The following is a 27,480-nucleotide window of genomic DNA, read 5'->3' as shown; positions in this document are numbered from 1 at the left end:
TGCTGTGAGCGAGGAAGGGCAACCTGTACTGTATATGCCAGGAATTTTCCAGTCCGTGTATACTGACTCCTTATGAATGGCTTGACCTTGTGGCTTCAGTTTTAGTCTCCACAGGTATAAGAATCATTTATTTTATTCTGAATAGATTGCTCTAGAGACAATTTAAATAATCTAGTACCACCCCCCTGCAAGTTCCTAACGAAGTTAAGTTGATTTTACTAGACCCAAATAGGATCACATTCAGCCTGATGCCATTGATAGGTTATTCCTCTTAATAAACATATAAAAATAAAATGTATTATTACTAAGTTAAGACAGAAGCTGTGAAACAGACTGAGAATTTAGAAAAATGTTCTGTGTGTGACCTTGATTAAATTATGAGGCAAATAAGTTGTAAGTATCTCCAATATATTCTTGCTCAGATATGCCAGTTTTTTTATTTATTTAAGGTCCAAAACACATTATTAAAATACTTTAACAATGGAATGTTTTAAGCCATTGATGGGAAAGGTTTTTAAAATTATACTCCTATTGTCCTTAACTTATGAAGGAACTATGTGCAGAACACTTGCATATACACACACACACTTTTTTTTAAAAAGCCTCTATGCATTTTGCTCTTAGGTGTGTTTTATCAATCTAGGATACATATTTCTGAGTGCTTTTCAATTCAGAATAAAATTATTAGATTACACTGCTTCATTATGTATGTATGTCTGTTCACTAGGTCCCAAGGTAGGATGTATTTCTAGTGGGTCATGGTCAATGTAATTTGAAAGTCACCATTTAGACCATACCCCTTTATAATCACAGAGCCTTAGGGGAGAGATGAATAGTTTCTTACTGCTTACTGACTTGACAATTATCATCAGTCTCAATCACATCAAATCCGTGTGCTGCTTTGATAGCTCAAGCAAAGCTTTAGAAAGAATTTGAGCAGGAGTAGCAAATGAGGTCAGCTCCATACACAGAAGCATTACACAAAAGCTGGAGCATTTACCTTTATCAATGCCCAGGCTATGTCCACCTCCTCTTTGCTCTAAGTGACTCTCTGTGACTAGTGAAAGGACCCTAGTTCCCATCCTGAGAGAAAACTGTCTGCTTCACAGAAATTAAAAAATAAGAATGTATTACGCTGCTAGACCCGTACTCTCCTCCACACCCCGTTCCTCAGATCATACATATAACTTACTACGTCTCATAGTCACTTGTGACTTCAATCAGAGTTTCAATGGCTGCAGCCATTTTCAGATATTCCCTGCTGCCCGTTTATACCATGTTTTCACTAATCAGTGATTTAGGTTGCCAGATGCCATTTTGGGGTGACAGTCACTAGAGTTATAAGAGCTATAAATCTGACTGTATTGGTCCATTTCTGTTGCTTCTAACAGAAATAACTGGAACTGGGTAATGTATAAGAAAACAAAATTTATTGCATATAGTTTTGGAGGCTGGGAAGTCCAAAGTCCAAGGAACACATCTGGTAAGGGTCTTCTTTGGTGATGGCTTTACAGCAGTGCAGAAAATGGTGGAGCATAGAGAGAGAGATAGCTCCTCATGCCCTCTCCTTTTAAAGCTCTCAGAACCACACCCATGACCACCATTATTAATCCATTAGGGCATTGTCATTGGAATCTAATCACCTCTTCAAGGTCCCACCTTTCAATTACCATAATAGAATTTCCCACCCTCAACAGTTACAATGAGGATTAAGCTTTAATGACTTTGGGGGGCCATTCAATCCACTGCACTGACCCATGGAAAGAATAAACTGATTGAAGTCAAGTGGGTCAAGGAGCACAGGTTACTTTCCCCAGCAGGGCCCAACTTGCAGTTTCTCTTTTATGGCTACCAGCTGAATCTGAACTGAACATGAGAGAAGAGGGGCTTCCTGGGAGACTCACATAGTTCACTGGGGACACCTGAGATCTCACCATCTGCAGATGCATATTGTTATAAAAATGATAATAGACACTTATAAATATAAAGAGACATTTTAAATGATATGGTGGGGAAGCACATAAAAAAGAAAATTACTCTTAGGTAGTTTAAAGGAATGGGAAGGGGTCAAATAATAAGACCAGTACCTCATTCTTCAGCAGCCTGGCAGGGGTTGGGAATAGCGGCCCATGCTTTAAAAGAATCCCTTTGATAAACCTCCAGTGGGTACAGCATATGTGGTGGTATGAGATAAGTCTCAATGTTTTTTGTTTTGTTTTTTTTCAATTTTTCCTCCTTAGTGTTCACTAAGCCTCAGCAAACTATATTCTTTTTGATAAGTATCCATTTATTAAGACTGGTGAAATTTTCAGGGTAAACAGGACGTGCATGCTTTGGCAGTAAAATCTTAAAATAATGGGCATAACTCTTTTATATGTTATGAATATATTTCTAGTAATGAATATATAACTAGTCTTGAGAAACTGAAAATGGAAGCACAGCTGAGCCTCAGCTTCCAGTAGAGAGAGTAACAAGTACTCAGCATTGCACAGCCACCTTGGCCACACCTCCTTTGCTCCTCCTGGTTTCTTTTGGTGAGTGTATTGTTTGGGGCAGCAGTGTGGAGGTCTTAGGTGAGGTTTGCTGCTGGAGGTTCTAAGCTGAATAGTCAGTCAGTGAAGGAGACAGTGACTTTCCCGTGGCTTCCTCACAATGGTTTCTTCTGTGAATGGGAAGGTAGGCAGCGTATCGACAGAAGCTCTGGGCTCCGCATTTGTGTTGAGAAGATGCAGAAAAGGCTGGAATTGGACCTTCCCCTGCAGCACTGATGATATGATCTGTGATTCTCCGATACCATCTCCTCTCACCTCCCAGGGCTCTTCCTCTATCAGTTTTCTTCACTTTCTCTACTATGGCAGTTACTTCTATCCCCCTATTGGCTCTTTTTCTCCATTATATAAATATCCTTGAAAGTAATCTATCTCCCTCCCTTTCTAAGCCCTCCAAGGTAAAGAGGTGCTACATATAATCCAGCTATTTTATAGCTGGAGCAACAGGGGTCCAAAAAAGACTAAGTGTAAACAACGGTCACATGTGATCTAGAGAGAAACTTCCATGGAGGGAGATGAGGAAATGTTAACAGTACTGAACTGCTCTCTGAAATCAGATGAGAGAACTACCATAGCTATTAGTCATCCTCTGAGCAAATCATTTTTTGTACAGAGACACTGATTGTGAGAGATTGGCCATAATGAAATACAGGTGAGAAAATGAATTGTTTTTTTAAAAACTGACCAAAGACATGCACTTTGATAACTAAATATTTTTATTTGATACCCAGATTGCAATTTTACATATATTTGCATAAAATAATTATTTCTAATGATTAACTGTTCATAATTGCATGCTAGTTCAGCTGGTCCCTTTTTCATGCTCTACTTACAATCTGAGCCCCACACTGTTGTAGCACCAAGAAGAACAGTCGCTGTTCACTTTCCTTACAGCAACACAGGGTGCTGTATACATAAAACATGTTGGGCAGGTTCCTTTAATCATGGTTTGTATGGCAACATTTGATTTAATAAATGAGATATACAAGAGTAGGAGGATAATAGAAGAGAAACATGTTACAAAAGAAACATGAATACATTTGAACACTTCAGGTTGTTTAACCTGGCTAAGTCAGTAACTGTGTGTGTGTCTGCCTTACAACCACTAAGTGTCAGTGTTAGAATCAGAGTGTGGAAGGAACCTCGGATACAATCAATCCAACTCCTTCCATCTGACAGCTAAGAAAAGGGATCCAGGGAACTTAGGCAGATGGCAGACCAGGACGAGAACACAGTCTTCAGACGTAGGCTTCATAGTATATGATGTTCATTTATCCCCACAGACAGACTCATTTTCTGATAACGTAAATAAACTTGTGGTCTAGGAAACAATATTTTTCTCAGTCTGAGTTATGTCCACAACAATTAAACTTTTATGTTTAAGTTTCCTCTGCACAGCTTTTTCCATCAAGGTTGTAATGATGAGGAATGTCACCCAACTGGAGCTCGGGTGCTTGCTTTTGAGTTTGGAAGTCGTATCAGTAGGGCTTCATGAGCAACCATTTATCTTTTCCATCATTCTTCTCTTCACCAATTGCATACAGAACTACCTGTTTTCAAATTTAACAATTAGGTCAGTGATTCGTGATTTATTTTTAAAAGACAATATCAAAGACAGTAATAAGGCCAGAGTGAATGGTACAGTTCTAACATCCCAATCTGTAAGGAGTTTTTTTTTTTTCTGCAGTAAAAGGTGATATATAGAGGAATCTACTGTAAAAGATACTCAGAGGCAGCCCTTGTTGTTAGGCATTTAAGGATGTGCTAGATTCCAAGAGGAACCTCAGTAGAATTTTCTCTGCTTGAAAATTAAAAACGATTTTCTAGGATGAATGGAGTGTTAATAACATAAGAATAATCGGTATTGAATTTTACAGTGAAATGATCCCCATCAGCTTTCCAGCTGAATGTGACAGAGCTTATTTACCTTCTTGACACATTATTTCCTCCTTACTAGAAAAACTGAGATCTGTCATTTGTAATGTTACCTGGATTATCTGAACTCTAAGATCTTTAACACTAGCTGGCTTCCCATGGAGAGGCTTAGATTCCTACAAACCAGGTGAATCGTCCTTGTTGAGCACTAAACTGTTGGCAAATGAGGTAAGGCAGGGGCACACCTGTGGGTGCCTGTCAGTGGGTCAGTGTTTGATGGCCATGGTCCAGAGGAGCGGACGATCAGTTTCCACTGTCACCACACCAGACCCATCGTAGGTGTTGGAAGTGCTGACTAGTGTTCCAAAACCAAGCACATCATTTGCTGTAAGAAAAAACAAACAAGAAAACGATGGGTGAGAGCCAGTCATTGTTCGGTATAGACTGACTTTGCCAACAGTTACCAAAAAGCAATTAGGCACACACTTTGATAAAGGAAATATAAAAGTGGAATAGGTGAAATATATGATGTGGGGTATTAAAACTGAGAGTTTCTATAACTTGCCATGGTCTTCTTCCTCACATTGGTTATTGGTTATTTACCATTTGGGGATGTCTATCATTCTCATTAATAAATTTCATTAAGATTTTTCTTTTGTCGTCTTTACCAATTGTAAAACCAAAACTCGTATCTGTAATGTGCTACTTCTTCCCTGAGTGCAACTGAAATCTTTCTTGGTGATTCAGAATTTTATGTTATTCAACTCTATAAAGATATAGTTTTAGCTTCAGGTATAAATGAGATGGGACAGAAAACTAATCATCTTAAAAAAAAAGCATGGGAGTTTGGTCTTCTTTTTTTCTCAAAGTAAGAAAAGCTAAAGTGAACATGGCTTGTGTTCTGTAAAATAAATAAGAACTCAAAGGTCAAAGCAGACTTTCAAATGTGTAATCAAGCAAGTTACTTAAACTCAGCTGTTAAATGAGGGCAAGAGATGAGATAATCTTTAAATGACTTAATTATCAAAGTAAAAGGCTTAAGAGAAGTAATATATAGAATTTATATATTGACAGATTTCATAAATATAATTTTCTAACAAATTAATACTTAGGCACAGATTGGTAACTTCACTTTTTGCTTATAGAGGAGCAGAGTTCACTTCATCAATATGACTCTTAACTCATGTTTGTCCTGTGAACATCCCTTGATAATCAGTATTATTTTCTTTGCTAAAATTTGAAGAGAGAAATAAACAAATATTATAGAGCTAATACTGTCAGAGTCAGAAGAGACCCCGTTTTCTTCAAACAAGCCTAATTATGAAGTTACACTGCTCGGGGGGAAATAATTCAATTACACTTCGCACTAGAGGGAGCCTGCTACCTTTCCGGGAAAAAAAAAATTGCAAATGGCAATTTAAAAATTCAGAAATGATTTTACAGGATAATGCATAACTAGTATTACCGGTTCACACAGTTTATTTATTACAACTCAAATTATTTTTCATAGTTGTCAACGTCATTACTCATACAAACATGAAGTTATAAAGTAAAACTATAGAGGAATACAGAGTGAACCTCATGTGACCATCACCCAAACATGTAATTCAGTACAAGAAGCTCTTCCTCTTAAGGAATCTGGGCCTTTTGTGAGACAAAATTTCTAAACAATGGTGATATACACATAAATATTCACAGCAAAGCCAAGTGGGAATCTCTGGCACAGAAAGAAGCCTTGACTCTCCTGCACTGTGGTCCTGCCTGAAATCAGGGTGCTCACCACATGGCTTCCTGAGACCCATGCCAGGCTGGGGTTTCAAGGCTTTCCCAACAGCCAAGAGGGAAGGAGGTGGGGAGCAGTTGGAACATATCATACCATTTAATCATAAAGACAAAATTTAGGGCATTCATTAGGCCTGCCAACTTTAAAGTGGAAATTCCGTAGTGAAAAGCCACGTATGCACAACCAATCTGAATTTGACACACTCCTTTTAAGATTCTGGAAACTTATTTGATTAAAATCCTAGTTCTTACCTGTGCTCAAATGACAAGAGCACAAAGTTATTACCCTCATTTAAAACTGCATATAAATTCCTTTCTGATTTTCTGAAGGTAGACTTTTGATGGATTTTAGATGATCGGGGTAGATACCTGTATTATATTTATTGTTTTTTCTAAGACACTGTTGCATACTAATTAATTCTCAAATGGAAAAAGAGTTGAAATGGTTGTATTAGGGAAAAGAGGATGCAACAGTCTCTCTGCAGAAAACATTTCTTTGAGTTAAGCGAGAGTATTAGCCATACTTGTAAATTATGTTTTTAGTTTCTTTTGTAATATTTAAATTCCACCAAGTCCACTTATACAGTTACAACTAACTGACGATAACAATTAGATAAGTTTATCTCCACCTCTTTAGAAAATACAATGAAAATGATAGAAACTAAGATGCATAAGCTAAAGCACAGAATCATAAATTTCAATTTACTGTGTTATTCCAATTATTTGGGGATATATTTTCTTCAAGTAAAAGAACCATACCTTTGGACAAAACCTTAAAGTCTTCCTTAGGAGAAAAAATTATTTTTTTTGTGTGGAAAATATCTGAAATTATTGAAATTACTCCCCCCACCTCAAATGTCTGAGGGCCAGTCATGAAATAAAGTGCGTAAAACAGACAGGAAAAAACCAAATTATTTCATTTCTACCCTAAAGGATTTGCCCAAAACTCTGTGTGGCTGGACTATGGAAAATTTAGATTCAGATTTTTTTCCTGTGTTTGCAGAAAGTAGAGTGCAGCTAGCCATAGTTGCTCGAAGACAACCAGTCATTCAGATCATTTTGTTTTTAACAAGAGATAAGATTAAAAGTTACAGATATATGTGTAAGACTATAAGCAACCATACGATGCATGAAAAACATGACCTAATATTGCCTGCTGTCTCTAAATGTAAAAGTTGTCTCATCTATTCACTTGAAAACCATTATCATTAATTGTTTTGAGGACAGGTTGTCTTGTAGTCATGACAATAAGAATACCGGCCAGTGAGGACTGGCTAAGTTCCTGTTCCAATAAAATTAATATGAGATATATTAGGGGACACAGAGGCATAGCCTAACTTTTGGGTTTTCATATTGTAAGGAAATAGCAGAACTTAAAAATATGAGAAACATTAACATAGATTTTAGAATGTTCATGCATTCTAAAATCAAACGGTTTTCCTTCCCAAAAGTAAAGATGAGAATTAGGCAGTGTCACATTGCTGTCCATGATGTCCTACCAACTTTTCTCCAAAGCTGGAAAGACTGAGGACTACAAAGTAGAAGCTGGTAAATTGGTGCAAATCAATTACACAACTTTTTTCCATGTCAGGTGGGAGGTAAGTGGGGCCATTTGTCCCTGGTTTCCTGCCCACCTTCCCTCCACAAACTAATTTAGTGGGCTGTGGCTCTTTTGAGCTGGTTAACACAGGTGTAAAGAGTACTTTGGGAGGCCTCTGATGCTTTAAGCACTGGAAAGTAGGAGCAGGAAGCATTCATTCTCTCTGCACCTGCATGACTGTTCTGCTCAGGTGCTTTTACAGAGAAGGCAGCTTTCTGTAAAAACAATATGAACCTCGTCATGATGAGGTTAATTAGTCAGACCTAGGTTCAAAGCCTGGCTCTACCATTCACTCGCTTTATGAACTCAGTTATTTAAACTCTTAGGCCTCAGTTTCCACAACTGTAAGATGCAGATAATAATTACTTCACAGAGAAGTTATATGGATTATACGGTCAAAGTTCTAGCATGGTAAGTATTCAAGAAATTTTCATCCTCTTTGTTTTCTCCTGTTATTCTGTCAATAAAATAGATCAAGTTTGTTTTTTAAAATGAAAAATAAAAAAAAAATCATGATTTGAACGATTAGCAAAAGCCTTGATTCAAGTGATTAGTTTATAGCCAGCTGAGAAGTAGGCTAGCTTTTGTGAAATACCTGAAATCATTTCAGGTGCCGCCCTGGCTGGCATACATGTATGTATTCATTTGTTTTGCAGATATCTGTTAAGAGTTGACTCTGTGCTGGGCACTAGGAAAACAAAGATGAGTGTCTCTGCCCCTGAGGTCCTCACATTTTAGAAAATGAGAAAGACACACCTACAGTCAAACCCAGTAGAAGGGACAGAAGCACGGGGCAGGACAAAGAGGATGGAGGCTCCAGGACAGGTTGTATATTCAAGTGGGGGTGAAGCCTTGGTGATGGGGGAGGGGCCACAGCCATCCCCAGAGGCCCAGCCCTTGGCCTGGGTTCCCAGAAATCTGTGGATTGATACTGATTTTTTAGTAAAAATAAATAAGTAAAATTAAAAGAAAAGGCAATGCAGATGTTTCTAAAATCGATAAAACTGACGGAGCAAAAGGGAGTGAACTGGCTTTGCCTGGGGGATGCTGTTCAGAGGTGATATTTAAGATGGGCATAATTCTCATCCATTAAAGACATTACCCAATTCCTTACAATACACCAGGCACACAAGGTATAGCAGGTTTTAATCTGCAATTTATAGATGAGGAAAATGAAGGTCAGAGAGGTTAAATCCACAGGCTATGATGATAACCATGGTTATATGACACTAACATGCTATCTAAGGGAGGGTAAGGCAATTCTTTGAAGAGCTCTAAAAAGGGAATTGTGGCTGGGTCTGTTTTCCCAATGTGCAGAGCTGTCAGCAGCCTAAGGCTCCTGGGAGAGTAAGGTAGACGCCTTTAGGAGAGTGTAAACATCACCCTGAGACTTAAATGAATACTTTATATAGCATACAGACAAATGTTTAATGAACCTATTATAGCAAATCTTAAGATTCCCTATCATCCTAGATCATTAGCTTAAGTTCTAGGCATTAGGTTAGACATATTGGACATCATTAACTATTTAGGACATAATGGAGACACTGTATACCCTACATTCATCACTTATTCACTGAAGATTGTTAGCCTACTTGGAGAAATGGCTACACAGTAAGAAAATGTGACTCAGATTTCATTAGCAGAAAAAGCAACCTATACTGTCTCTAACATCAGTTCACTATTATTGGTCTTTATAATTTTATTTCCTTTTACCTATAGATTTAAAAAAGATCTTTATATGCATATACATGAAGGAAAAGATTCTATTTTAAAAATTACTAATTTACAATTTAAAATATAAAATCTGGGAAGGGCTATTATTAAGATAGTTTCCTATAAAATAGCACTTATAGTTGCTATTGAAGTTTTTCAAAATTAAATCAATATATTGCCTTTTCACTTTCTTGATGGCAGAAACTCAAAGCAGTCCTAGTATAGTGCTGTACAGTACATGTATTTATATTTATATTAGAATCTTAAAAAATGTGAGTACAAATTTGAGATCATCTGTCAAAGTAAGAAATACAGTTATCTATACGAGCACTGTCAAATAGAAATATGTAATCTCTACAAATCTAACTAAATTTTCTAGCAGCCACATGAAAAAAGTAAAAGGAGGTAAAAATGTTAATGTTTTATTTATTTAACCCAATATATCAAAAATATCATTTTAACATGTCATCAATATAAAACTTGAGATATTTTACATTCCCTTTCATACTAAGTCTTTGAAATCTGTTTATAACATATTTAAATTTACTTTTATAGGACATCTCAATTTGGACAAGTCACATTTTAAGTGTTCAACAGCCACGTGAATCTAGTGACTACTGTACTGAATGAACAGTGCAAATCTAGGTTACACAAATACTGACTTTAATTTCACATGTATATATGTAGTTACAGAATCTCTGGTTATAAAGAGAACATTATATTCAAAGTGAGCATATCAAATCATTTCAAATGACTTCAACCTATGATATGAATGGATCAACAAACACTTGGATACTTAATATGCTCAGTAGTGAGAAAGACCGAATCCTCTGCCCTTTATGTTGAAGGCTGAGAAGTATCTAGCAAAAACTGTAGGAAAGGCAACAGAAAATACAAAATCCAAATAAAGCTAACTTTAAATAACCAAGAGAATATATACTACATTCTGTAAGAAATGTAAGTAGATGCCTGCCAAGACATGTGGCAGATACTCTTCCAATTATACTCGTTTCTCCAAGTCATTACCTCTCAAGAAGACAGGAGCATGCCCGGGTCCTAGGCAGAAGCCAAGGGCAGCACCCCCACCTGGAAGGAGACAGGATCACATCAAAAACACTACTTCCACATGGGGTCCACCACAGCCACTGTCCCAGTCACTGCTGCTGCAAGGGTGGCTCACTGCCACAGTAGCAACCACAGCCACCATGCAGGCAGCCCACCCCCCATTCAACTATATTGACAAAAGCAGAGTCACCAGCAGAGCCTAGACAAAGAAAAGGAAGTCTCTTTTCTCAAAGCACACTGTGGAGCAATAGAAGAAGCCACAGCTCTACCATATGACCAGACATCACTGCAGAGATACTAGAAATATGAAAAATCAAGAAAATATGGCACCACCAAAGAAACAGAGTTAATTCTCAAGTACCAGACCCCATAGAGCAGGAAACCTTTAAAATGACTGAAAAGGAATTCCAAGCAGCAATCTTTTTTTTTTTTTTTTTTTTAAAGATGACTGGTAAGGGGATCTTAACCCTTGACTTGGTGTTGTCAGCACCACGCTCAGTCAGTGAGCGAACCGGCCATCCGTATATGGGATCCGAACCCAGGGCCTTGGTGTTATCAGCACCGCACTCTACCGAGTGAGCCACGGGCCGGCCCCCAAGCAGCAATCTTAAGGATACTCAATGAGATATGAGAAGACTCTGTTAGACAACATAATGAAATGAGAAAAAAAAAATCCAGGATATGAAGGAGGAGATTTATAAAGAGATTAATACCTTAAAAGAATGTAGCAGAACTCCTGGAACTGAAGAATTCATTAAACAAACAAACAAACAAAAAGCACAACTGAGAGCTTAAGCAACAGGTAGAGCAGATGAAAGATGAAAGAATTTCTGATCTCAAACATAGTCTTTTGGAAATAACTCAGGCAGACAAAAATAAAGAAGGAAAAAAATTTAAAAAGTGAAAAAAAACTCTAAGCTAGCAGACACCCTAAGTACATAAGCATCCTAATCGCGGACATTCCAAAAGGGGAGGAGAAAGGAAAGGACACTGAAAAACTATTCAACAAAATAATAATAGAAAACTTCCCAGGTATAGGGAGAGACATGGACCTTCAGACTGAGGAGGCCTAAACATCCCCAAATAGATTCAAACCAAAGTGATCCTCTCCAAGACACATTATATTCAAACTGGCAAAGCTCAAAGACAGAAAGAGAATCCTAAAAGCAGCAAGAGAAAAGTTTCAAGCTACCTATACAGGAGCCCCCATCAGACTAACAGACTTTTAAACAGAAACTTTACAGGCTAGAAGAAAATGGGATGATATATTCAGAAAAAAACTGCCAGCCAAGAATACTATACTCAACAAGGCTACCCTTCAGAAATGAAGGAGAAATAGTGTATTTCCCAGACAAACAAAACCTGTGGGAGTTCAGCACAACATGACCAGACCTCCAAGAAATCATCAAGGGAGTCCTGCATCCAGAATCGGAAAAACAATAATCACTACCACAAATACACAAGAAACAACAAAACCCGCTGGCAGAATAAAAATGCAAATGAGAAAGAGAAAGAAGTTAAATCTTACCACTTCAAAAAATCAACACACATCGAAGACAAACAATGAAAGAAGAAAGGAAAAAAAGATATTTAAAACATCCAAAAGAATATCGATAAAATGCCAAAAGTAAGACAATACCTTTCAATAACCCTAATGTGAATGGATTAAACTCCCCACTCAAAAGACACTGACTGAGTGTATTAAAAAGCTAGACCCAACTACATGCTGTCTACAAGAGATTCACAGCACTTGTAAAGACTCACAGCCTAATAGTGAAAGGATGAAAAAAGATATGCCATGCAAATGGAAACCAAAAACAAGTAGGAGTAGCTGTTCTGATATTAGATAAAATAGACTTTAAACCAAAAACCATAAAAAGAGACAAAGAAGGCCACTATATAATGATAAAGGGATCTATCCAGCAATAAGACCTAACAATCATAAATATAAATGCACCAAACACTGTAATATATAAAGCAAACACTATTAGGCCTAAAGAAAGAGATAGTCCCCAATACGATAATAGTAGTGGACCTGAACATCCCTTGATTAGGTCACAAATTAAGTCTCAACAAATTTTTTAAAATTGAAATCATTTCAAGTATCTTTTCAGACCACGACGGATTAAAATTAGAAATCAATAACAAGTGAAACTCAGGAAACTATACAAATACATGGAAATTAAACAACATGCTCCTGAACAACCTATGGTCCAAAAAGAAATTAAACAGAAAATCAAAAAGAAATTCTTGAAACTAATGAAAATGAAAACACATCATACCAAAACCTAAGGGATATTGCAAAAGCAGTACCAAGAAGGAAGTTTACTGCAATAAACACATCAAAAGAATAGAAAGTCTCCAAATAAACAACTTAATGCTTCACCTCAAAGAACTAGAAAAACAAGAACAATCCAATGTCAAAATTAGTAGATGGAAAGAAATAATTAAGGTGAGGGCAGAACTAAATGAAATAGAACCCCCCAAAATGATACAAAAGATCAATGAAACAAAAGATCAGTGGTTTGTCTATTTTGTTTATCTTCTCAAAAAAAGACAAACCATTAGCGAGGCTAACTAAAAAAGAAAAGACCCAAATAAAAATCAGAAAAGAAAAAGGAGATATTACAACTGATACCACAGAAATACAAAAGAATCATTAGAGATTATTACAACTATACCCCAACATATTTGAAAATCTGGAGGAAATGGGTAAAATTTTGGACACATACACTACCATCATCTGGCTACTTCTTACCTCTTTTCCAGACACTTCATGCTACTTGCTATTCCTTCAATATATCAGGTATTTTCTACTTCCATAAAATTTTTGCCCCCTCTTTCTGGAAGAAATCCAGTCTTCTCCCTACATGTTGTATCCTTAAAGTCTAAACTCAAATGTCAATTTCTATTCTTCATCATTCTTTGATTCTCTACCTGCTACAGGCCAAATTAATAATTGTCTTTTCTATTTACAAATGACTTGATTGCTTCCCTAGAACATCCTTTGTATTAAAAGCTGACTATTTAGACTCCTAGTCTAGGGCAGGCAGAGTACAGGGTGAGCCTGAAACTTCTTGTTCCAGAATGCAAGAGAGTGTTCAAAAACCGATTTAGACATGTGAAAAGGAGCTGGGACAAATTTGCAGCACTTTGAGACAGAAAAGAATACTGAGAGAGATGTGTTATATAATATATTGAATAATAAAAAAGAATTCCCAAATGCAGGTAGAGAGAGCAAAATCTCTTCTCTAACAGAAGAATGCAAACAACTAAGGGAAGGAATGACAGAATTAGAGAATTAGAAAAGCACCATTTTGCAGCCACCAGTTTAATAATTTTTTCAGGCCAGAACCATCAATGGATGCTAAAACCACTGGGCAACACAATCACACAGTTTCAAAGCACCACTCCATGTATTACTTTTAATTTCGAAAAGTACCTGAGAGACCGTGTGAATACCATCTTAGTCAAATGATCAAGATTAGCACCACCGAGAAAAGGACAAACTGACATTATGTGCTTGTGATATGAAGCTAGGGGTGAATACAATATCAACTATGCAATAACTTTCACCAAAAATACTTAACCGAGTCTAATCTTGGGGAAACTTTCAGACAAATGCAGAATGTGGGGCAGCTGACAGGTTGGCTGGCCTGGATTCCTCAAAACTGTGAATGTCGTGAAAGACCAAAAAGGCAGAGGTAATTTTCTGCATTAAAAGAGACCAAACAGACATGACAATTGAATAAAATACATGGTTTTTTAGTAGATCACAGATTTAAATAAGTTATAAAGAGCATTAGTGGGATAATTGGGGAATATGAATATGGACAGTATACTACTATTCTATCAATATGTTTTGAAGTAGATAATGGCACTGTAGTTATGCAGGCGAATACTCTTGTTCTTAGGAGATACAAGCTGAAGAATTTCAGGGGTTTGGTAACATCACATCTTCCGTTTATTTTCAAATGGTTCAGAAAGCAAAATATACAGACAAACACACACACACATATAGAAATGTAAATGTAGAAAAATGTTAGCAATTGGTAGGTCTCAGTGAAAGGTATAAAGATTTTGCTGTACTATTCATTCAGTTTTTTTTTTTTTTTTTTTTTTACAGGTTTGAAATTTTTCAATATTCAGTATTAAATTTGGGGGGGAAAGGTTGGAAGAAAAGGCTAAAAACATATGGAAGAAAGACCTTCCCTCATGTTCACTTTTGTTTCCACAGAAGCTGAAATAATACTATTATAAGGGTATTCAGAGAAATGCATTGATATGAAGTGTTTCAAAATAAATCTGAATTGAAAAGAACATATTCCAAATTTAGAGGTTATGAAGCCTATGATATATATGTTACAGCTTCGTGGAAGAGTTTTAAAGAGATGCTGAGCACACAGCATGGTATGTGGTAAGGAGTCCTTCCTTTGTCAACGTGCTGAAGCTGCCCAAGGACAGCCTTTACTTACACTCATTGATGCAGGAGGACCTGAAAATTAACCTGCATTATCTACCAGAACTTCTTAGTGCCTGGGAAAATGATAAGCGCAAAACTTATTGTTATGCATGTCTCTGATAATAAGCCATCAGCTGTGCTTTCTTTCTGGGCCTTATCTCTTAAAACCCTGATCTGCAGAAGACTCTTCCCAAGGTGAGCACTGGTCACCTTTCTATCCTGACAACTGATCCTTTCTTGAACTTGAGAGTCCAAGGAAGGGCTATTATAATTCTGTTTAAAAGTGGCTACATTTATCTTCATCTCTCTCAGAAGTCACACATTTCCTTTGCCCTTGGATTAGGGCTGGGAGGCATTAGAAAGCTTCTGATATTCAGTGATTCTTCCTTCTCCATGTTTTATGAGCTATCATCTGGCCTGCTGTCCAAAAAACAATTAGGCCAGGAAAATGCTGCTGCTTTGAGGAATCAAAATTAATTAAGCCAGTTAGAAAATGTCTCCCAAGATGAGCATTTTCAAATATTTAGGCTTTTCTAAAATTAAAAAAATGTTATTTTTCTTTGTTAAAAAGAATCCCCTAATGTGTCATGTCATTAGCATGTTCTCCTCATAGCTGTCTCCACATTGCAGTTAAAGAGCCAATCAAAGCTGCTTTAAGAAAAAGTAAAGCTGGGCCAGACCGTGGCTCACTCGGGAGAGTGCGGCAATAGTGCCGAGACCACAGGTTCGGATCCTATATAGGGATGGCCGATGCGCTCACTGGCTGAGCGTGGTGCTGACCACACTGCGCCGAGGGTTGTGATCCCCATACCGGTCAAAAAAAAAGTAAAGTTTTACTGGGCTTCCAAAATGAAAAGAACAGTCAAAAAATGTGACTGATTTGCATTAATTATTAGTGTTAAAGTGAATGACCTGTGTAGAAATGGCTGAAAATTTTCAGTGTGAAAAGTCAGTATCAGATTTAAGTGTAGGTGCAGAGGGGATGGCAGGTTGGCTGACGGCTGCTCTGAGCTGACTGCTTTGCTCAACTGCCTTTAACTCCGAGGGACCTGCGTCACCTCCTGTGGACACTAGCCTGCCCCAAAACCATCCACACAAGTGTCAGAATTATGGCTTGCACGTGGCAAAGATGCCTGAGTCCCAGATCCAGGTCCTCATCCCAATCTGCTGCTGACTGGCATAAGCCATTTTGTGCTGCAGATCCTCAGTGCCATCCCTGAAAACAGAGTTGAACTTTCTCCTGTAATATTCTGTGACTTGTGGTAAAAGTTCCTCAGATGACCTCAGCATTCATTTGCAAAATGCCAATAACACCAGTTCCCAGTTATCTCTAATACAGCCACTGTGAAGATGAATGAATTAATGTCTATGAAGGGCTTTGACTTCTCCAAAAAAAGTGCTGAAAATTTGCTGTATTATTATCATCATTTCATCTGAGAAAGGTTTAAAGTGGCATTTGCTTCTATCTTCAACTGTCAACAGAGCTTATTATAAGTATATCAAACAAATGGAGATGACATAGAAAACTGACAAAAGAGAAGAATATGTGAGGTGGCATGGTATAATTATGCAACATCAATCTAAAACCTGCAGGTGATACCTACACAAAATAAGCTAAAGAGACATAATCCATGCCCCTTTAGAATTTACCAGTCAAATCAGATAACCCCAAATAGACAGCCACACAAAAAAATCATATAAACACTATGCTCAAGTAAAGGCATAAATGTCTTGGGAGGAAGAAGGAGACACAAAGGACTATGACAAGATGCAGTACCTCTTTCTTGGACCTTGAGAAAGAGGGAAGAGATCAGAAGAGTTAAATGAGTGAGGATGGAAAAAGTTGGCAGCACCCCCCCCAAAAACTGCTTTGAAGGACGTTACTCAGTATTTAAGATTTGATTAAACCAGTCGATTTACCCGTCTATTAACCAGCCTATTTATACCACATGCATATTCAACGTATCTGTAACAAGAAGGATATAAACTTATGCTCAAGTGGTGAAGGCAACTACTAATCTTATCATTAACTGTATAGATTTCAATTGGCGACGTTATATGATGGGTAGAATCAGGATTAAAGTTGTCACCTTGGGTATAGATGAAAGTGTGGATGGAAACTGTGAAGGTCAATGACACATTTTGTCTTGTGACATCAGAAGAAACATCCAGGGGTATCCGTGGAAGCAAAGCCAGGCAGTTCTAAAAGGAGATGAAGGCCTGGTAAGTCTACTTTCTAAGCCACTGTTGCTGCCCTTGGAAACCACATTAGACAGAAATGTTTTCTGACTTAGTTAAAATTTCTTACAGTTTTTCAATGCCAAGCTAATAATGTATGTTACATAAGTTTGATAAAATACGATGCAGTCAATAAAGATGAAGACTGTGTAGCAGCACAGCTAAATTGCTTATCTTTGATACGTAAAGGGAAAATTCACAATTCACACTATACACCTTGATCACAACTGGGAAAATATGTTCATGCACATATATTTAAATTTTCTTACAATAGTTTTTAACATGATACAAAACAAAAAGTGGCATGGATTTTCATATAAACCATGTAAAGAAGGAAGGAACTCCTCCTTAGGTCAAACAGCCGGACGCTTTTGGAGAAATGTTTCCAAATTCTGATTACGAGGTACCCATATATTAGGTTATAATGAGGGTGTTTTCAAAAATATCTATATTTAGGGCCGACCCAATGGCTCACTTGGGAGAGTGCGGCGCTGGTAGTGCCGAGGCTGCGGGTTCGGATCCTACATAGGGATGGCCAGTGTGCTCACTGGCTGAGCGCGGTGCAGATGGCACCGGGCCAAGGTTGCGATCCCCTTACCGGTTAAAAAAAAAAAAAAAATCTATATTTTCATACACCCATCCCATGAAACCACACACATTATAATATATAATACATATACATATATATTAAACTTCCTATTCCTACCATCTAGGAAGAATTAGAGTAACCATGGCATATATTGAGAAATCACAGGAATGAAGTTTAGGTACCATTAGAAGTTGATTCTCCATTTATTTATGGTTGAGAAGATCTAGTCAAGTTAATCCAAGGACTCTGAGTCCTTCAGTTTATTAAAAAAACTCTTGAAGTTCTGAAAGATTTGCCATGTAAATCCCTTTGAGATTCTGGCTCAAACTTAATTCTGCCAGACCAACCGATCCTCTGAGATGATCCCTTGCTGGTGAAACGCCCATTTCTCTCTCAAAGGCATCTTCCCTGCCTGTGTCTCTGCATGGTTACTCGATTTTCCTCTTTGGCTCCACCACCCACCCCACTTTAGATTCCTTTCACAGTGAGTGCCTGTCTACTCTAGTTCCTCCAGAGCTCCTGCCACTCTCCTTCTGGCCCCCACACATATTTTACCAGGGACATTCAGTTCCTTTAATGATAGATTATCTTTCTGATACCTCAGCCTGAAACTTTGAGACTCTTGAAGATGAAATCGTAGTGGTGATGGTGGCATTTCATTGCCTTGCTAAAAAATATTTACAACACAGAAATAGTAGATCGGTGTTTACCATCAAGCAGAGTTCATTAAATCATATGGCTGTTTTTAGAACAGAATTTCATTTAGTGAGAGTCTGACCACTGTCTTTTAGGAAAAACAGCATTTAATTTATAGTTCAAATGTTTTAATATTAACAGATATGATTTGTTACATGAAAAGTAATAAAGCAGTGTCTTAGACTTTGTCCATAAACCTATAAATATATATACTTGCTCCTAATATATTTCATCATGACCTATTTTCATTTTTAATTTCCCCTTACTGATATACAATGATAATATCATATTAGAAATAGCTGGCACCTAACTGTGTGAATATTCTAATGAGTCTGAAAATATTAGCCATTCTTAAAAACAAGCTACTTTAATTCACAGTTAATATATTTTCCCTTTCACTCTAGTTATAATAATCAATCCATTTTTCAATATTCATAGCATGGACCTTTTCCTGATGACAGCCTGAACTTCTTTTTTGATGAACCTTCTTTGCACTAACTATTTGCATGCAAAGTTGTATATTATCCCATTCTCATATTTACAACCCATTTAGCATTTTACTATATTACTGTGGAGTGGTGCCATGCATAATGCTATCTTATACATTAAATGTTCAAATATCTTTTTCTCCCAATTAGATTATAAGCTCCTTGTGGACAGAAATATGATTTGGTCTAGCTTCTTTTGTCATATAATTTCTATTCTGGAAGAGACCTTATCTATTATTTAGTTCAGTGTATTAACTCAGATATAAGTAAGGCTGCTTCTACCTTAACCAATTAGGAATGCTAGGCTCAGAGCTCCACTCACTTGGCTTTACCCCATTCCAAACCAAGATGGCCCTAGGGAACTGGCTAGGTCTCTAGGGCTTCAGAGAATGTAGTTCAAGAGCCATTGGTCTAATATCCAACCACTTTATTTCAATATAGGGAAACCAATTTGAGATACCTTACTGACCTAAAATGCATGGCATCAGAATCTAAGTCTCCTGACTTACAGCTTAGTGTGCTTGCTATTATAACAGAATCCAGAACAAATGGGCCTTACTACATTGGTGGGTTCACTAGAACTATTTTTGGATTAGCTGAGCATAGCTAAATTATTTAAGCTGCATATTGAATATTTAAATTGCTTGAAAATGTGGCAGTGTTATCTAAATTTTTCTAAAGCAGAGTGATTCTTGTAGATTGACAAATGTCATAAGACTTAGGGTAGGAGCAAAAGTGATTCAGGGTTTTCTCATACCTGATATTTGAGTAAGTTATAGATCATGATACACAGACATAATGCACTTAATTGAAACAATTTGAACCGAATTTTCTTATTTAGAAAATGCACCAATTTCATTTATAAAGCACTATCTATAGGAGTGTTTCTCTTGTCAGTGTTAGCCACTATTTAATTAAAAAGTATTAATGGTCTTGAGGGAAAAGAGAAAACGATCAAGCAGGCTTAGCTGCTGAGATATGTTTCAATCCTTGACTTTTAATAAAAACATTTGCTATATCTATAGTAAACACGTTAGATAACAATTAGGGAAGAAAATTCAGCTAATCCACATTCATGTTTAATTTGGGAAGATTACATCATGATATAAAAGAAAGACTTAACCACAGAGTCTTTATTTGTAATTCTAGGAAAACAGATCTATGTTAGAAAAGATGAAAAAGAAATTCATTTATTATGAATGACTATTTGCAACTAAAAGAATGAAAATTGCAGTTTTCAAGCTATCTGACATCAATTGTAACAAAATAAGAGGCTTACAAAATTTTTATGTAGGAAAAACATTTACTTTTAAGTACTTGGAGAGAGGGATGGAATGGCAATTTTGTTTTTATACTGAAAAAGAACTCATTCCTCATAGCTTTGTACCATTTGTACAAACTAAGATTATATCAAAGCCATAGGTTAGGAAGTCATATTTAACACGATATAGACAAATTTACAACTCTAATCAATTTGGTACAAGTCTTTACTAAAATTGAATTAATTAAAAAACAAACTATCAAATCATAAGTATGTATGTGTAAAAATATGTTGAGAATATCTTTTCTATACTCTTAATTAAGAAATTAACAATCCCATATATTCCCTAAAAGTATCTAGGCTGACAGGCGTGAAAGATCCATGGCTCTTGCTCTCTGGGGTCATCCATGGTATCCAGCTGTTGAGGGGTGTAGTGGTGAGAGAACCTCTGATTTGGGCCCTCATGGTGCCTTCTTTGATGAGTAGGGTATAAGGTATTCATTTTGCTCCAATCAATATAGGATGGTCCATTGTACCCCACATTCTTGATGGCTATGACTTCTCACTTTTCTGCTCTTAGTCAATGACATCTTTTCAAGAAGCAACCTGGGAGAAGCAGATATCCATTCCCTTATTCTTCCAACAACATCTGAACCATCTGGAGAAATGTGGTGAACAATCACTGAGATGAGCTCTAGTTCTGTGTCTGCTGAGTGCTGGTGAATCGCTTGCTCCAATGGACACAGCTGTGATGTCTCTCTCTTTTACACTTGCTTGAGGGTGACTAAAGACTGGCCTCTACTTGGGCATTTGAGGCCATCTGGTGCATCTGGAATAACAGCTATCTCTGATCTTGGCCTTGGGGCAGCTTCACTTATGAGCAGTGGCCATGAACCTCTTAGGCCTCATTCTGTTGGTGCTGGAATATCTCATTTTCCATGCACTGATGGACATGGCAGTGATGTCCGTCTCCTCTCTTCTGAATCAAAGGGGCACCCCCTCCAGTATGCACTGCAGGCCTGTGAATTGGTGCTGAGGAGTTGTGGGTATTATTTGTAGTATACATTACCCTGACTGACTTGATCTATTTTGGCCTTTATTCCTTCTAAGAAAAATTTCAAAGGTACAAACAACCTATCCCATGCCTTGTTTGCCTGTCGAGGGATGAAGACATCATCTCAGCAAATTGAGCCTTTCCTTCTCATCTAAGAGATGTGTTTAGATGTCTGCCTGGGAACAGGAGTGAGCATCCTCTAGATTCTAGGCATGATTTCAGGCATCTGGACACACAGCTGCCTTTGCTGTGTGGCCTGGCACACTTTCTTCCTGGTACCCTTCTAGGCATTTTGCCCAAGAGACCGACTGATCTTCTTGGTTCAGATGTAAATCTGCTTCAACGTTCTAAATAGTTTTTACTTTACTTACTAAATTTGCCATTGCAGCAGGTCTTTATCTTCCTATGTTATCCTACTATTTTAAACTTTTGAATGAAAGAGGAATAGATTCTTTAAAAATTCTGCTGTAAATTCAGACTGCTTTTTTAAACAGTAGTTACTCTTGTGTGGCTTTTATAATGTGCAACGCAAGAATGGTGGTGTGTTTTAGGATTAGAGAATGTAGCTTACATAAATGATTTCATGTCTTGAAAAAATCTGTAAAATCAAAGTAAAAAGCTATTTTCATTTTTTTTTTAAATAAAGGCTCATGTATTAATCATATTAAACCTTATTAGATATCTACCAGGTGTAGTGATGTAAGCTCATGACCCTCAAATGTGGAGCTTCAATGCACACTAAATTAATTTACTGGTATACCCTTCAGGTAAAGACATTAAATTTTTAATAATGCAACTGAGTACATGGAGTTCAACCTTCAACCATGTTGCTTGTGAAAAATTACAAAAGACATGCTCTGGTATGTGATATATGTTACTGGTTTCTAAAGTGCTAAGACAGAAAGATCTGCTTTCTATTTCCATTTAGCCACAAACCCAGTGTACAAAGGGATTACTCAGTCTTGAAAACAGTCAAAAGGCCGTTGTGGATAACAAGTAAATACAAAAGTAACACACTAATTTATGGCCCACGTTCCTGCGGTGTAGTAATTGATGACATTTGGGGTCTAAGAGATGATGATAATCATAATGGGAGAGAAAAAAAAATTATACCTTAGAGTTCTTTTTTTAAAAAAAAGACTACAGAAAATTTCTGTTGGGTGCATTTAATTGCCACTTTAGGATGCTTGAAATCTCTGTCTCTTTCGACTCCCTTGAAAATGATTTAACATTTTGTTAAAATGATGCAAAAGGCCAAGTTACTGTAATCTATATAGACCCTTCATAGGCTTTATTATGTATGAGAGTAATTCTTAAGGGTAGAGTAGGGAGTTGAATGTATAGTTTGGAAATAATTCTTAATTATAATTATGTTAATCTTTTCAGAAGTAAAAATAAAAATTACTGTGAAAATTCTGATAATATTATGTGCAATCTTTTTTTTTTTTTTTTTTTTTTTTTTAAAAGATGACCGGTAAGGGGATCTTAACCCTTGACTTGGTGTTGTGAGCACCACGCTCAGCCAGTGAGCGAACCGGCCATCCGTATATGGGATCCGAACCCGGGGCCTTGGTGTTATCAGCACCGCACTCTCCCGAGTGAGCCACAGGCCGGCCCATGTGCAATCTTTTTATCTTTATTAAAAATAGAGTCATGAGGGCTGGCCCGTGGCTCACTCGGGTGAGTGTGGTTCTGATGGCGCCAAGGCCACGGGTTCGGATCCCATATAGGGATGGCCAGTTAGCTCACTGGGTGAGCGTGGTGCTGACAACACCAAGTCAAGGGTTAGGATCCCCTTACTGGTCATCTTTTTAAAAAAAAAAAAAAAAAAAAAAAAAATAGAGTCATGAGTTTAAGAAAGGTAAGAAATATTGGAATAAGCAGGTATTTGATAAGAACGCTGTAAGGCACTACCCCACTCACTGTACTGACAGTTTGTTGCAGTGACGGACTTGCCATGTTCCACAGTCCAAGACTCTGACATTATAACAAATATTGGCAGGGCTCTGAGCTAGTATTAAGGGTTTGGTGTGAGCAAATTTAGGGCCTTACTGTTATTAGCAAAGAACTTTTTTAAAAAGAAGGATGGCTATTTTACGATTAATAAGAGCTGTTCTCAATTAATAGAATATAGTCTGCTAATTGGAGAAACTCCATCAGAAACAGGGAATCCTTAAAGGTATCTCCTTAATGGTTTACATTTAGCAGAAGCATTAATATTAAAAATATTATTTCTACAGTTTACTCACTACTCAGAATCATGTAAGCCCAGGCAGAGTTCAGGTTTGTTTCACTTCTCATCATACCTATATACTTAGCATAGTACTTAGTACATAGTGGATTTACTATAAATATTTATTAAATGAATAAATGAATATCTGAATAAAACAACAAACATAAAGACTAAGAATGACTTTGGCACCTATAAAAAATATCGTCCCTGAAACTGGGTGTCTGCTCTGCAAACACCCATCAAGGCTTTGGGTGCAGGTCTCAGATAAATCACCCAGAAAGCCAAGATACAAACAGACCCATACTCCTTAAGCATTTATTCTCCCTAAGTTCCCTGGTCAAGGGTCTTTGACTTCAAAAGAGATCCCTTTCCTAGAACTCATTATTTCCTTAACTGGTTATTACTGACTGAAGCATACCATCCCAGGTTTTCCAGAACTTATTTGGTATTGCTCCCAGGACACCTTACACAGATATGTTCAGAAGTATCAGGGGAAAGGGATCACTGGGCTCAATGGCTAGACCCTTGCTTCCCATTCTGTCCCCTTGCATCTGTCTCCTAACCCTTTGAGATCATTAGGAACTTCAGATTACCTTTGACCCTGTATGCTACTGTATTTCTGATACACTGTTTATTAAGCTTTCACTTTAACACAACATTAATATAAAAGTCAGGACTCCTTCCAGCTGATATAAAGGTGTTTCACTAACTAGATGTGTAAAAAACACTTTCTATAGGCTCAGTGGTTTTACTACTGGTGGAAACATCCCATTAAATTTTCTTATTAGGCCATAAGGAAAAGAAAAATTTATTATGTGGAGACAGACAAGGTAAAGGTTTACTATGTAATCAATCAATGGTAATACACCTTTGTTTCTCTTATCAGGTAATCCGCCCCTCAAATATTTTATAGGAACAAAGGAATTTGTGAGATCATAACAAATAATCCTAAAAATATGCACACTCTGTCATACCATTAATCAAAACACTTATCACAGCTTATGGTTATACATTTAAGCGTTAAATTCTCCTTAAACTCTCCTGAACTTAAATAGCTAGTATGAATAAAAGGTAGTTTTATTATAGTTCTAGACAGCTCTGTGGAGTAATTAATGGAGGGTTCAAATTAATGTCTTACATTATTCGAACTTTGTGACTACAGGTTTGAAAAACAAATTTGCAGCAGGATTGACATAATGGCTACTTCTTAAGATCAAAGAAAATGAAAGAACACTGATCTAAAGTCCAGTCACAGGTTGCTGTGAGAGTTTAGGGCAACTCTCATTCTGAGTTTTAAATGTGCAACATAATTAGTTTGTACTAGGTGATTTCTTAAGTCTCTGTCCTCTGGTCCACTAGTCTGAGAGATGTGGCCAGAAGCTCCATTTTCACAGCTTGGGTTTACCTCATCCTTATTGAAAGATAATTTTTAAAATTATTTTCTTTACTATATGGCTTGAACTCCATTTTAATTCCTTAAAGGTTATTTAACCAATTCCTTTACTTCCCTTTCATTACTGACTACGTCCTGGTTTCTTCAGTCTCTCTGGTTCTATATTCTTTTTAACTAAAGGAACAGTGGATTCTAAATAGATCATTTTAAGTTTCAATAATAATACAAAGGGGTAAGAAACTGAATATACAAATGGACAATGGCAAGATCATGTAAAAAATAGAAGTTGGACCCACAGCCTGCAAAAACCTGCCCAGGAGACCAACTCCTTATCTACAATGACTAGCCCAGGACATCAGCCTTAGACTTATAGGAAGTCAGACTATTTATATTAACAATCCAAACAATAATTTGGAAAAATTGTTTGGAAAGCCAAACAATAATTTCTGTAAAAAATGGTCCAAAATGTCAAATTGGCCCAAAAAGTCAAGCCCAGGACTTGGTTAATAATTGACAGCACCCCTAATTTTTGTCTCTGCATCCAACTTCAGGACCAACCAGAGAAAGCCAATGTGCTCCTCTAACACATCACATAGGAGGCCCCACTTCTAGTTAGCCTGCCTACAGCTTTCCCAGGCCCACAGATTCCAGTTAGAGCATACCTGAACCTTCCCTTTTTCCACTATAAAGCTTTCCTTTCTTTTGCCCCCCCCCCCACCATTGGCCAGAAACCCCTGGGGTGGGGTGGTGAAGAAGCATTCCTATTCCGCTGCCTGCCTTTGAGTCTCTGCCAAAACAAGTCACTCTGCAAGTGACTCTGAATAAGTAGCCTTTGTTGCTTCTCTTTTGGTTGCTCTTCATTTATTTTACAGTGGGAATAAAAAGAGATACAGAGAAAACACTTCAACTAGACCTTCTGTAAGGGCAATATTTCTTTGTCTCCCTGGAGAATTAATATTATTAAGTTTTTGGTAGCTACTGTTTAAAACTTACATATTTAAACCTCCTACACTTCCATGTGAAGTATGCATAAAGCAAATGTACTTCACAGCGCCTGGTTTTCCAAAGCCTTGCTGTTTCAAATATTTACCTTGCAAAGGTCAGGAAATTTTCCCTAGGCTATATAATCTCTGTTGTAAGATAAAAAATTGTAACACAGCAAGGTTGCTGGCTCAAAGACAGACAGGTTACTGATTGATATGTAAAGATACTGGGAAATTGCTGTAAGAAGAGAATGTTTGCTAAAATCAAGCTTTTGTTAGTGGATCACTTAATTGTCACCTTACTGAATGTTACCAGCTTCTATTGTTAAACTTGTTAAACTATACTTAGCAAAAACCCCACCTATGTTCTCTTCCTATAACTTCCTGGTCTGGAGAATAAATGTGGGAAGAGAACCCCAATTTGTGGTTAATTTCCCAAATGGAAGGAATGCCTCTATTTTGAGGGTTCCAGGAGATTAACCCCTTTTCAGGGCTTCTCACTGCTTAGAAGAGATGGGCTTTGAGTAATCTTTGGTGGCTCTGTCACCCAGGGGAAAAGGGGTGACAAATACGTGGGAAGCAAAGCAACACTTCCACACACCTAATACCTCTCTACACTCAGCAAATGACTTTACCCCACCTTCTCAGGGGAAACAAGCCCAAGAAGAATTCCCTTAGTGTACCATCATCTCCCACCTTGTCACAGCTTTGTCTGCACAGATTATTCAACACTCTCCCCTTTATCTCCAAACTCTCCTCATCCCTTTATTTCTTGCTATAAACATGTGGATATATTCAAGCCTCTACCATCTTCAACTCTTCCACTCCCTCCCTCACTCCAAGTCCTTTTCAGTTTATCAAGCTCTCTCTCTTCCTCACTTTAATGTCCAAATATAAGAATTACTTGTCTTCTCTTCGGTGTCCATTGACTCCACAGCCTGCAATGTAGGTTCCACCTCTGTTACTCCATTAAAACTGTACTGAGATCACCAATGACTTCATTTACCCCAAATTCAATGTGTATTCTCATTACCTAGTATTGTGACTAACATGTGGTAGAATCTCATCTTTCTGGACTTCCTAATTTTAAAAATATCTGTGCATATTGAGCTATCCATTGGTTTATAATTTTACATGAATTAATTCATATAATCTTCAAGACAAGCTGATGAAATAGGTTTTATTATAATCATTCCTATTCTGAAATGCAGGCTGACAGAGATTAATTCTTCCCCTGCAGAACACACCTGTTTTTCCTCCTGAGATTCATTCTTGCCTCCTCCCTCTGAAGTAATAACAGTATTAGATAGGAGAATACCCTGAAAAATGTTTAGCAGATTTTCTGGCACATGAAAAAGAGCTCAATATATGTTCATTATTATTATTTCTCTATCACCTAAATCAGTGCCTGGCACATGGAATGAACTCAATAAATACTAACTGATTAAATGTGCCCAGAGAGGTCATAACAGTGATGCTCAAATACAATCATGCAT

At 37.3% G+C, this 27,480-nt stretch overlaps 1 protein-coding gene across 12 annotated transcripts in view; it reads right to left on the bottom strand.

The window, feature by feature from the left end:
* Nucleotides 1-3,281: 3,281 nt before the first annotated feature.
* TPK1 (thiamin pyrophosphokinase 1) overlaps nucleotides 3,282-27,480 on the bottom strand; it is a 355,873-nt gene continuing 331,674 nt past the window's right edge. For 9 of the 12 annotated variants that reach the window (XM_063099234.1, XM_063099246.1, XM_063099239.1 and 6 more), the window contains 3 exons: nucleotides 10,549-10,608; nucleotides 4,670-4,809; nucleotides 3,282-4,099 (listed from right to left, as the gene is read on the bottom strand). In XM_063099234.1, coding sequence (XP_062955304.1) covers nucleotides 4,691-4,809; nucleotides 10,549-10,608 — 179 coding nt within the window. In that variant the 3' untranslated portion in view covers nucleotides 3,282-4,099; nucleotides 4,670-4,690. The remainder of the gene's footprint in view (nucleotides 4,100-4,669; nucleotides 4,810-10,548; nucleotides 10,609-27,480) is intronic. The other 3 variants (XM_063099241.1, XM_063099244.1, XM_063099247.1) reach the window with 1 other exon arrangement.

This window comes from Cynocephalus volans, chromosome 6 (assembly GCF_027409185.1).
Source record: "Cynocephalus volans isolate mCynVol1 chromosome 6, mCynVol1.pri, whole genome shotgun sequence".
Taxonomy (NCBI): domain Eukaryota; kingdom Metazoa; phylum Chordata; class Mammalia; order Dermoptera; family Cynocephalidae; genus Cynocephalus; species Cynocephalus volans.
Note: the sequence above shows the minus strand (reverse complement) of the source record. Positions and strands in the feature narration are given on the sequence as shown.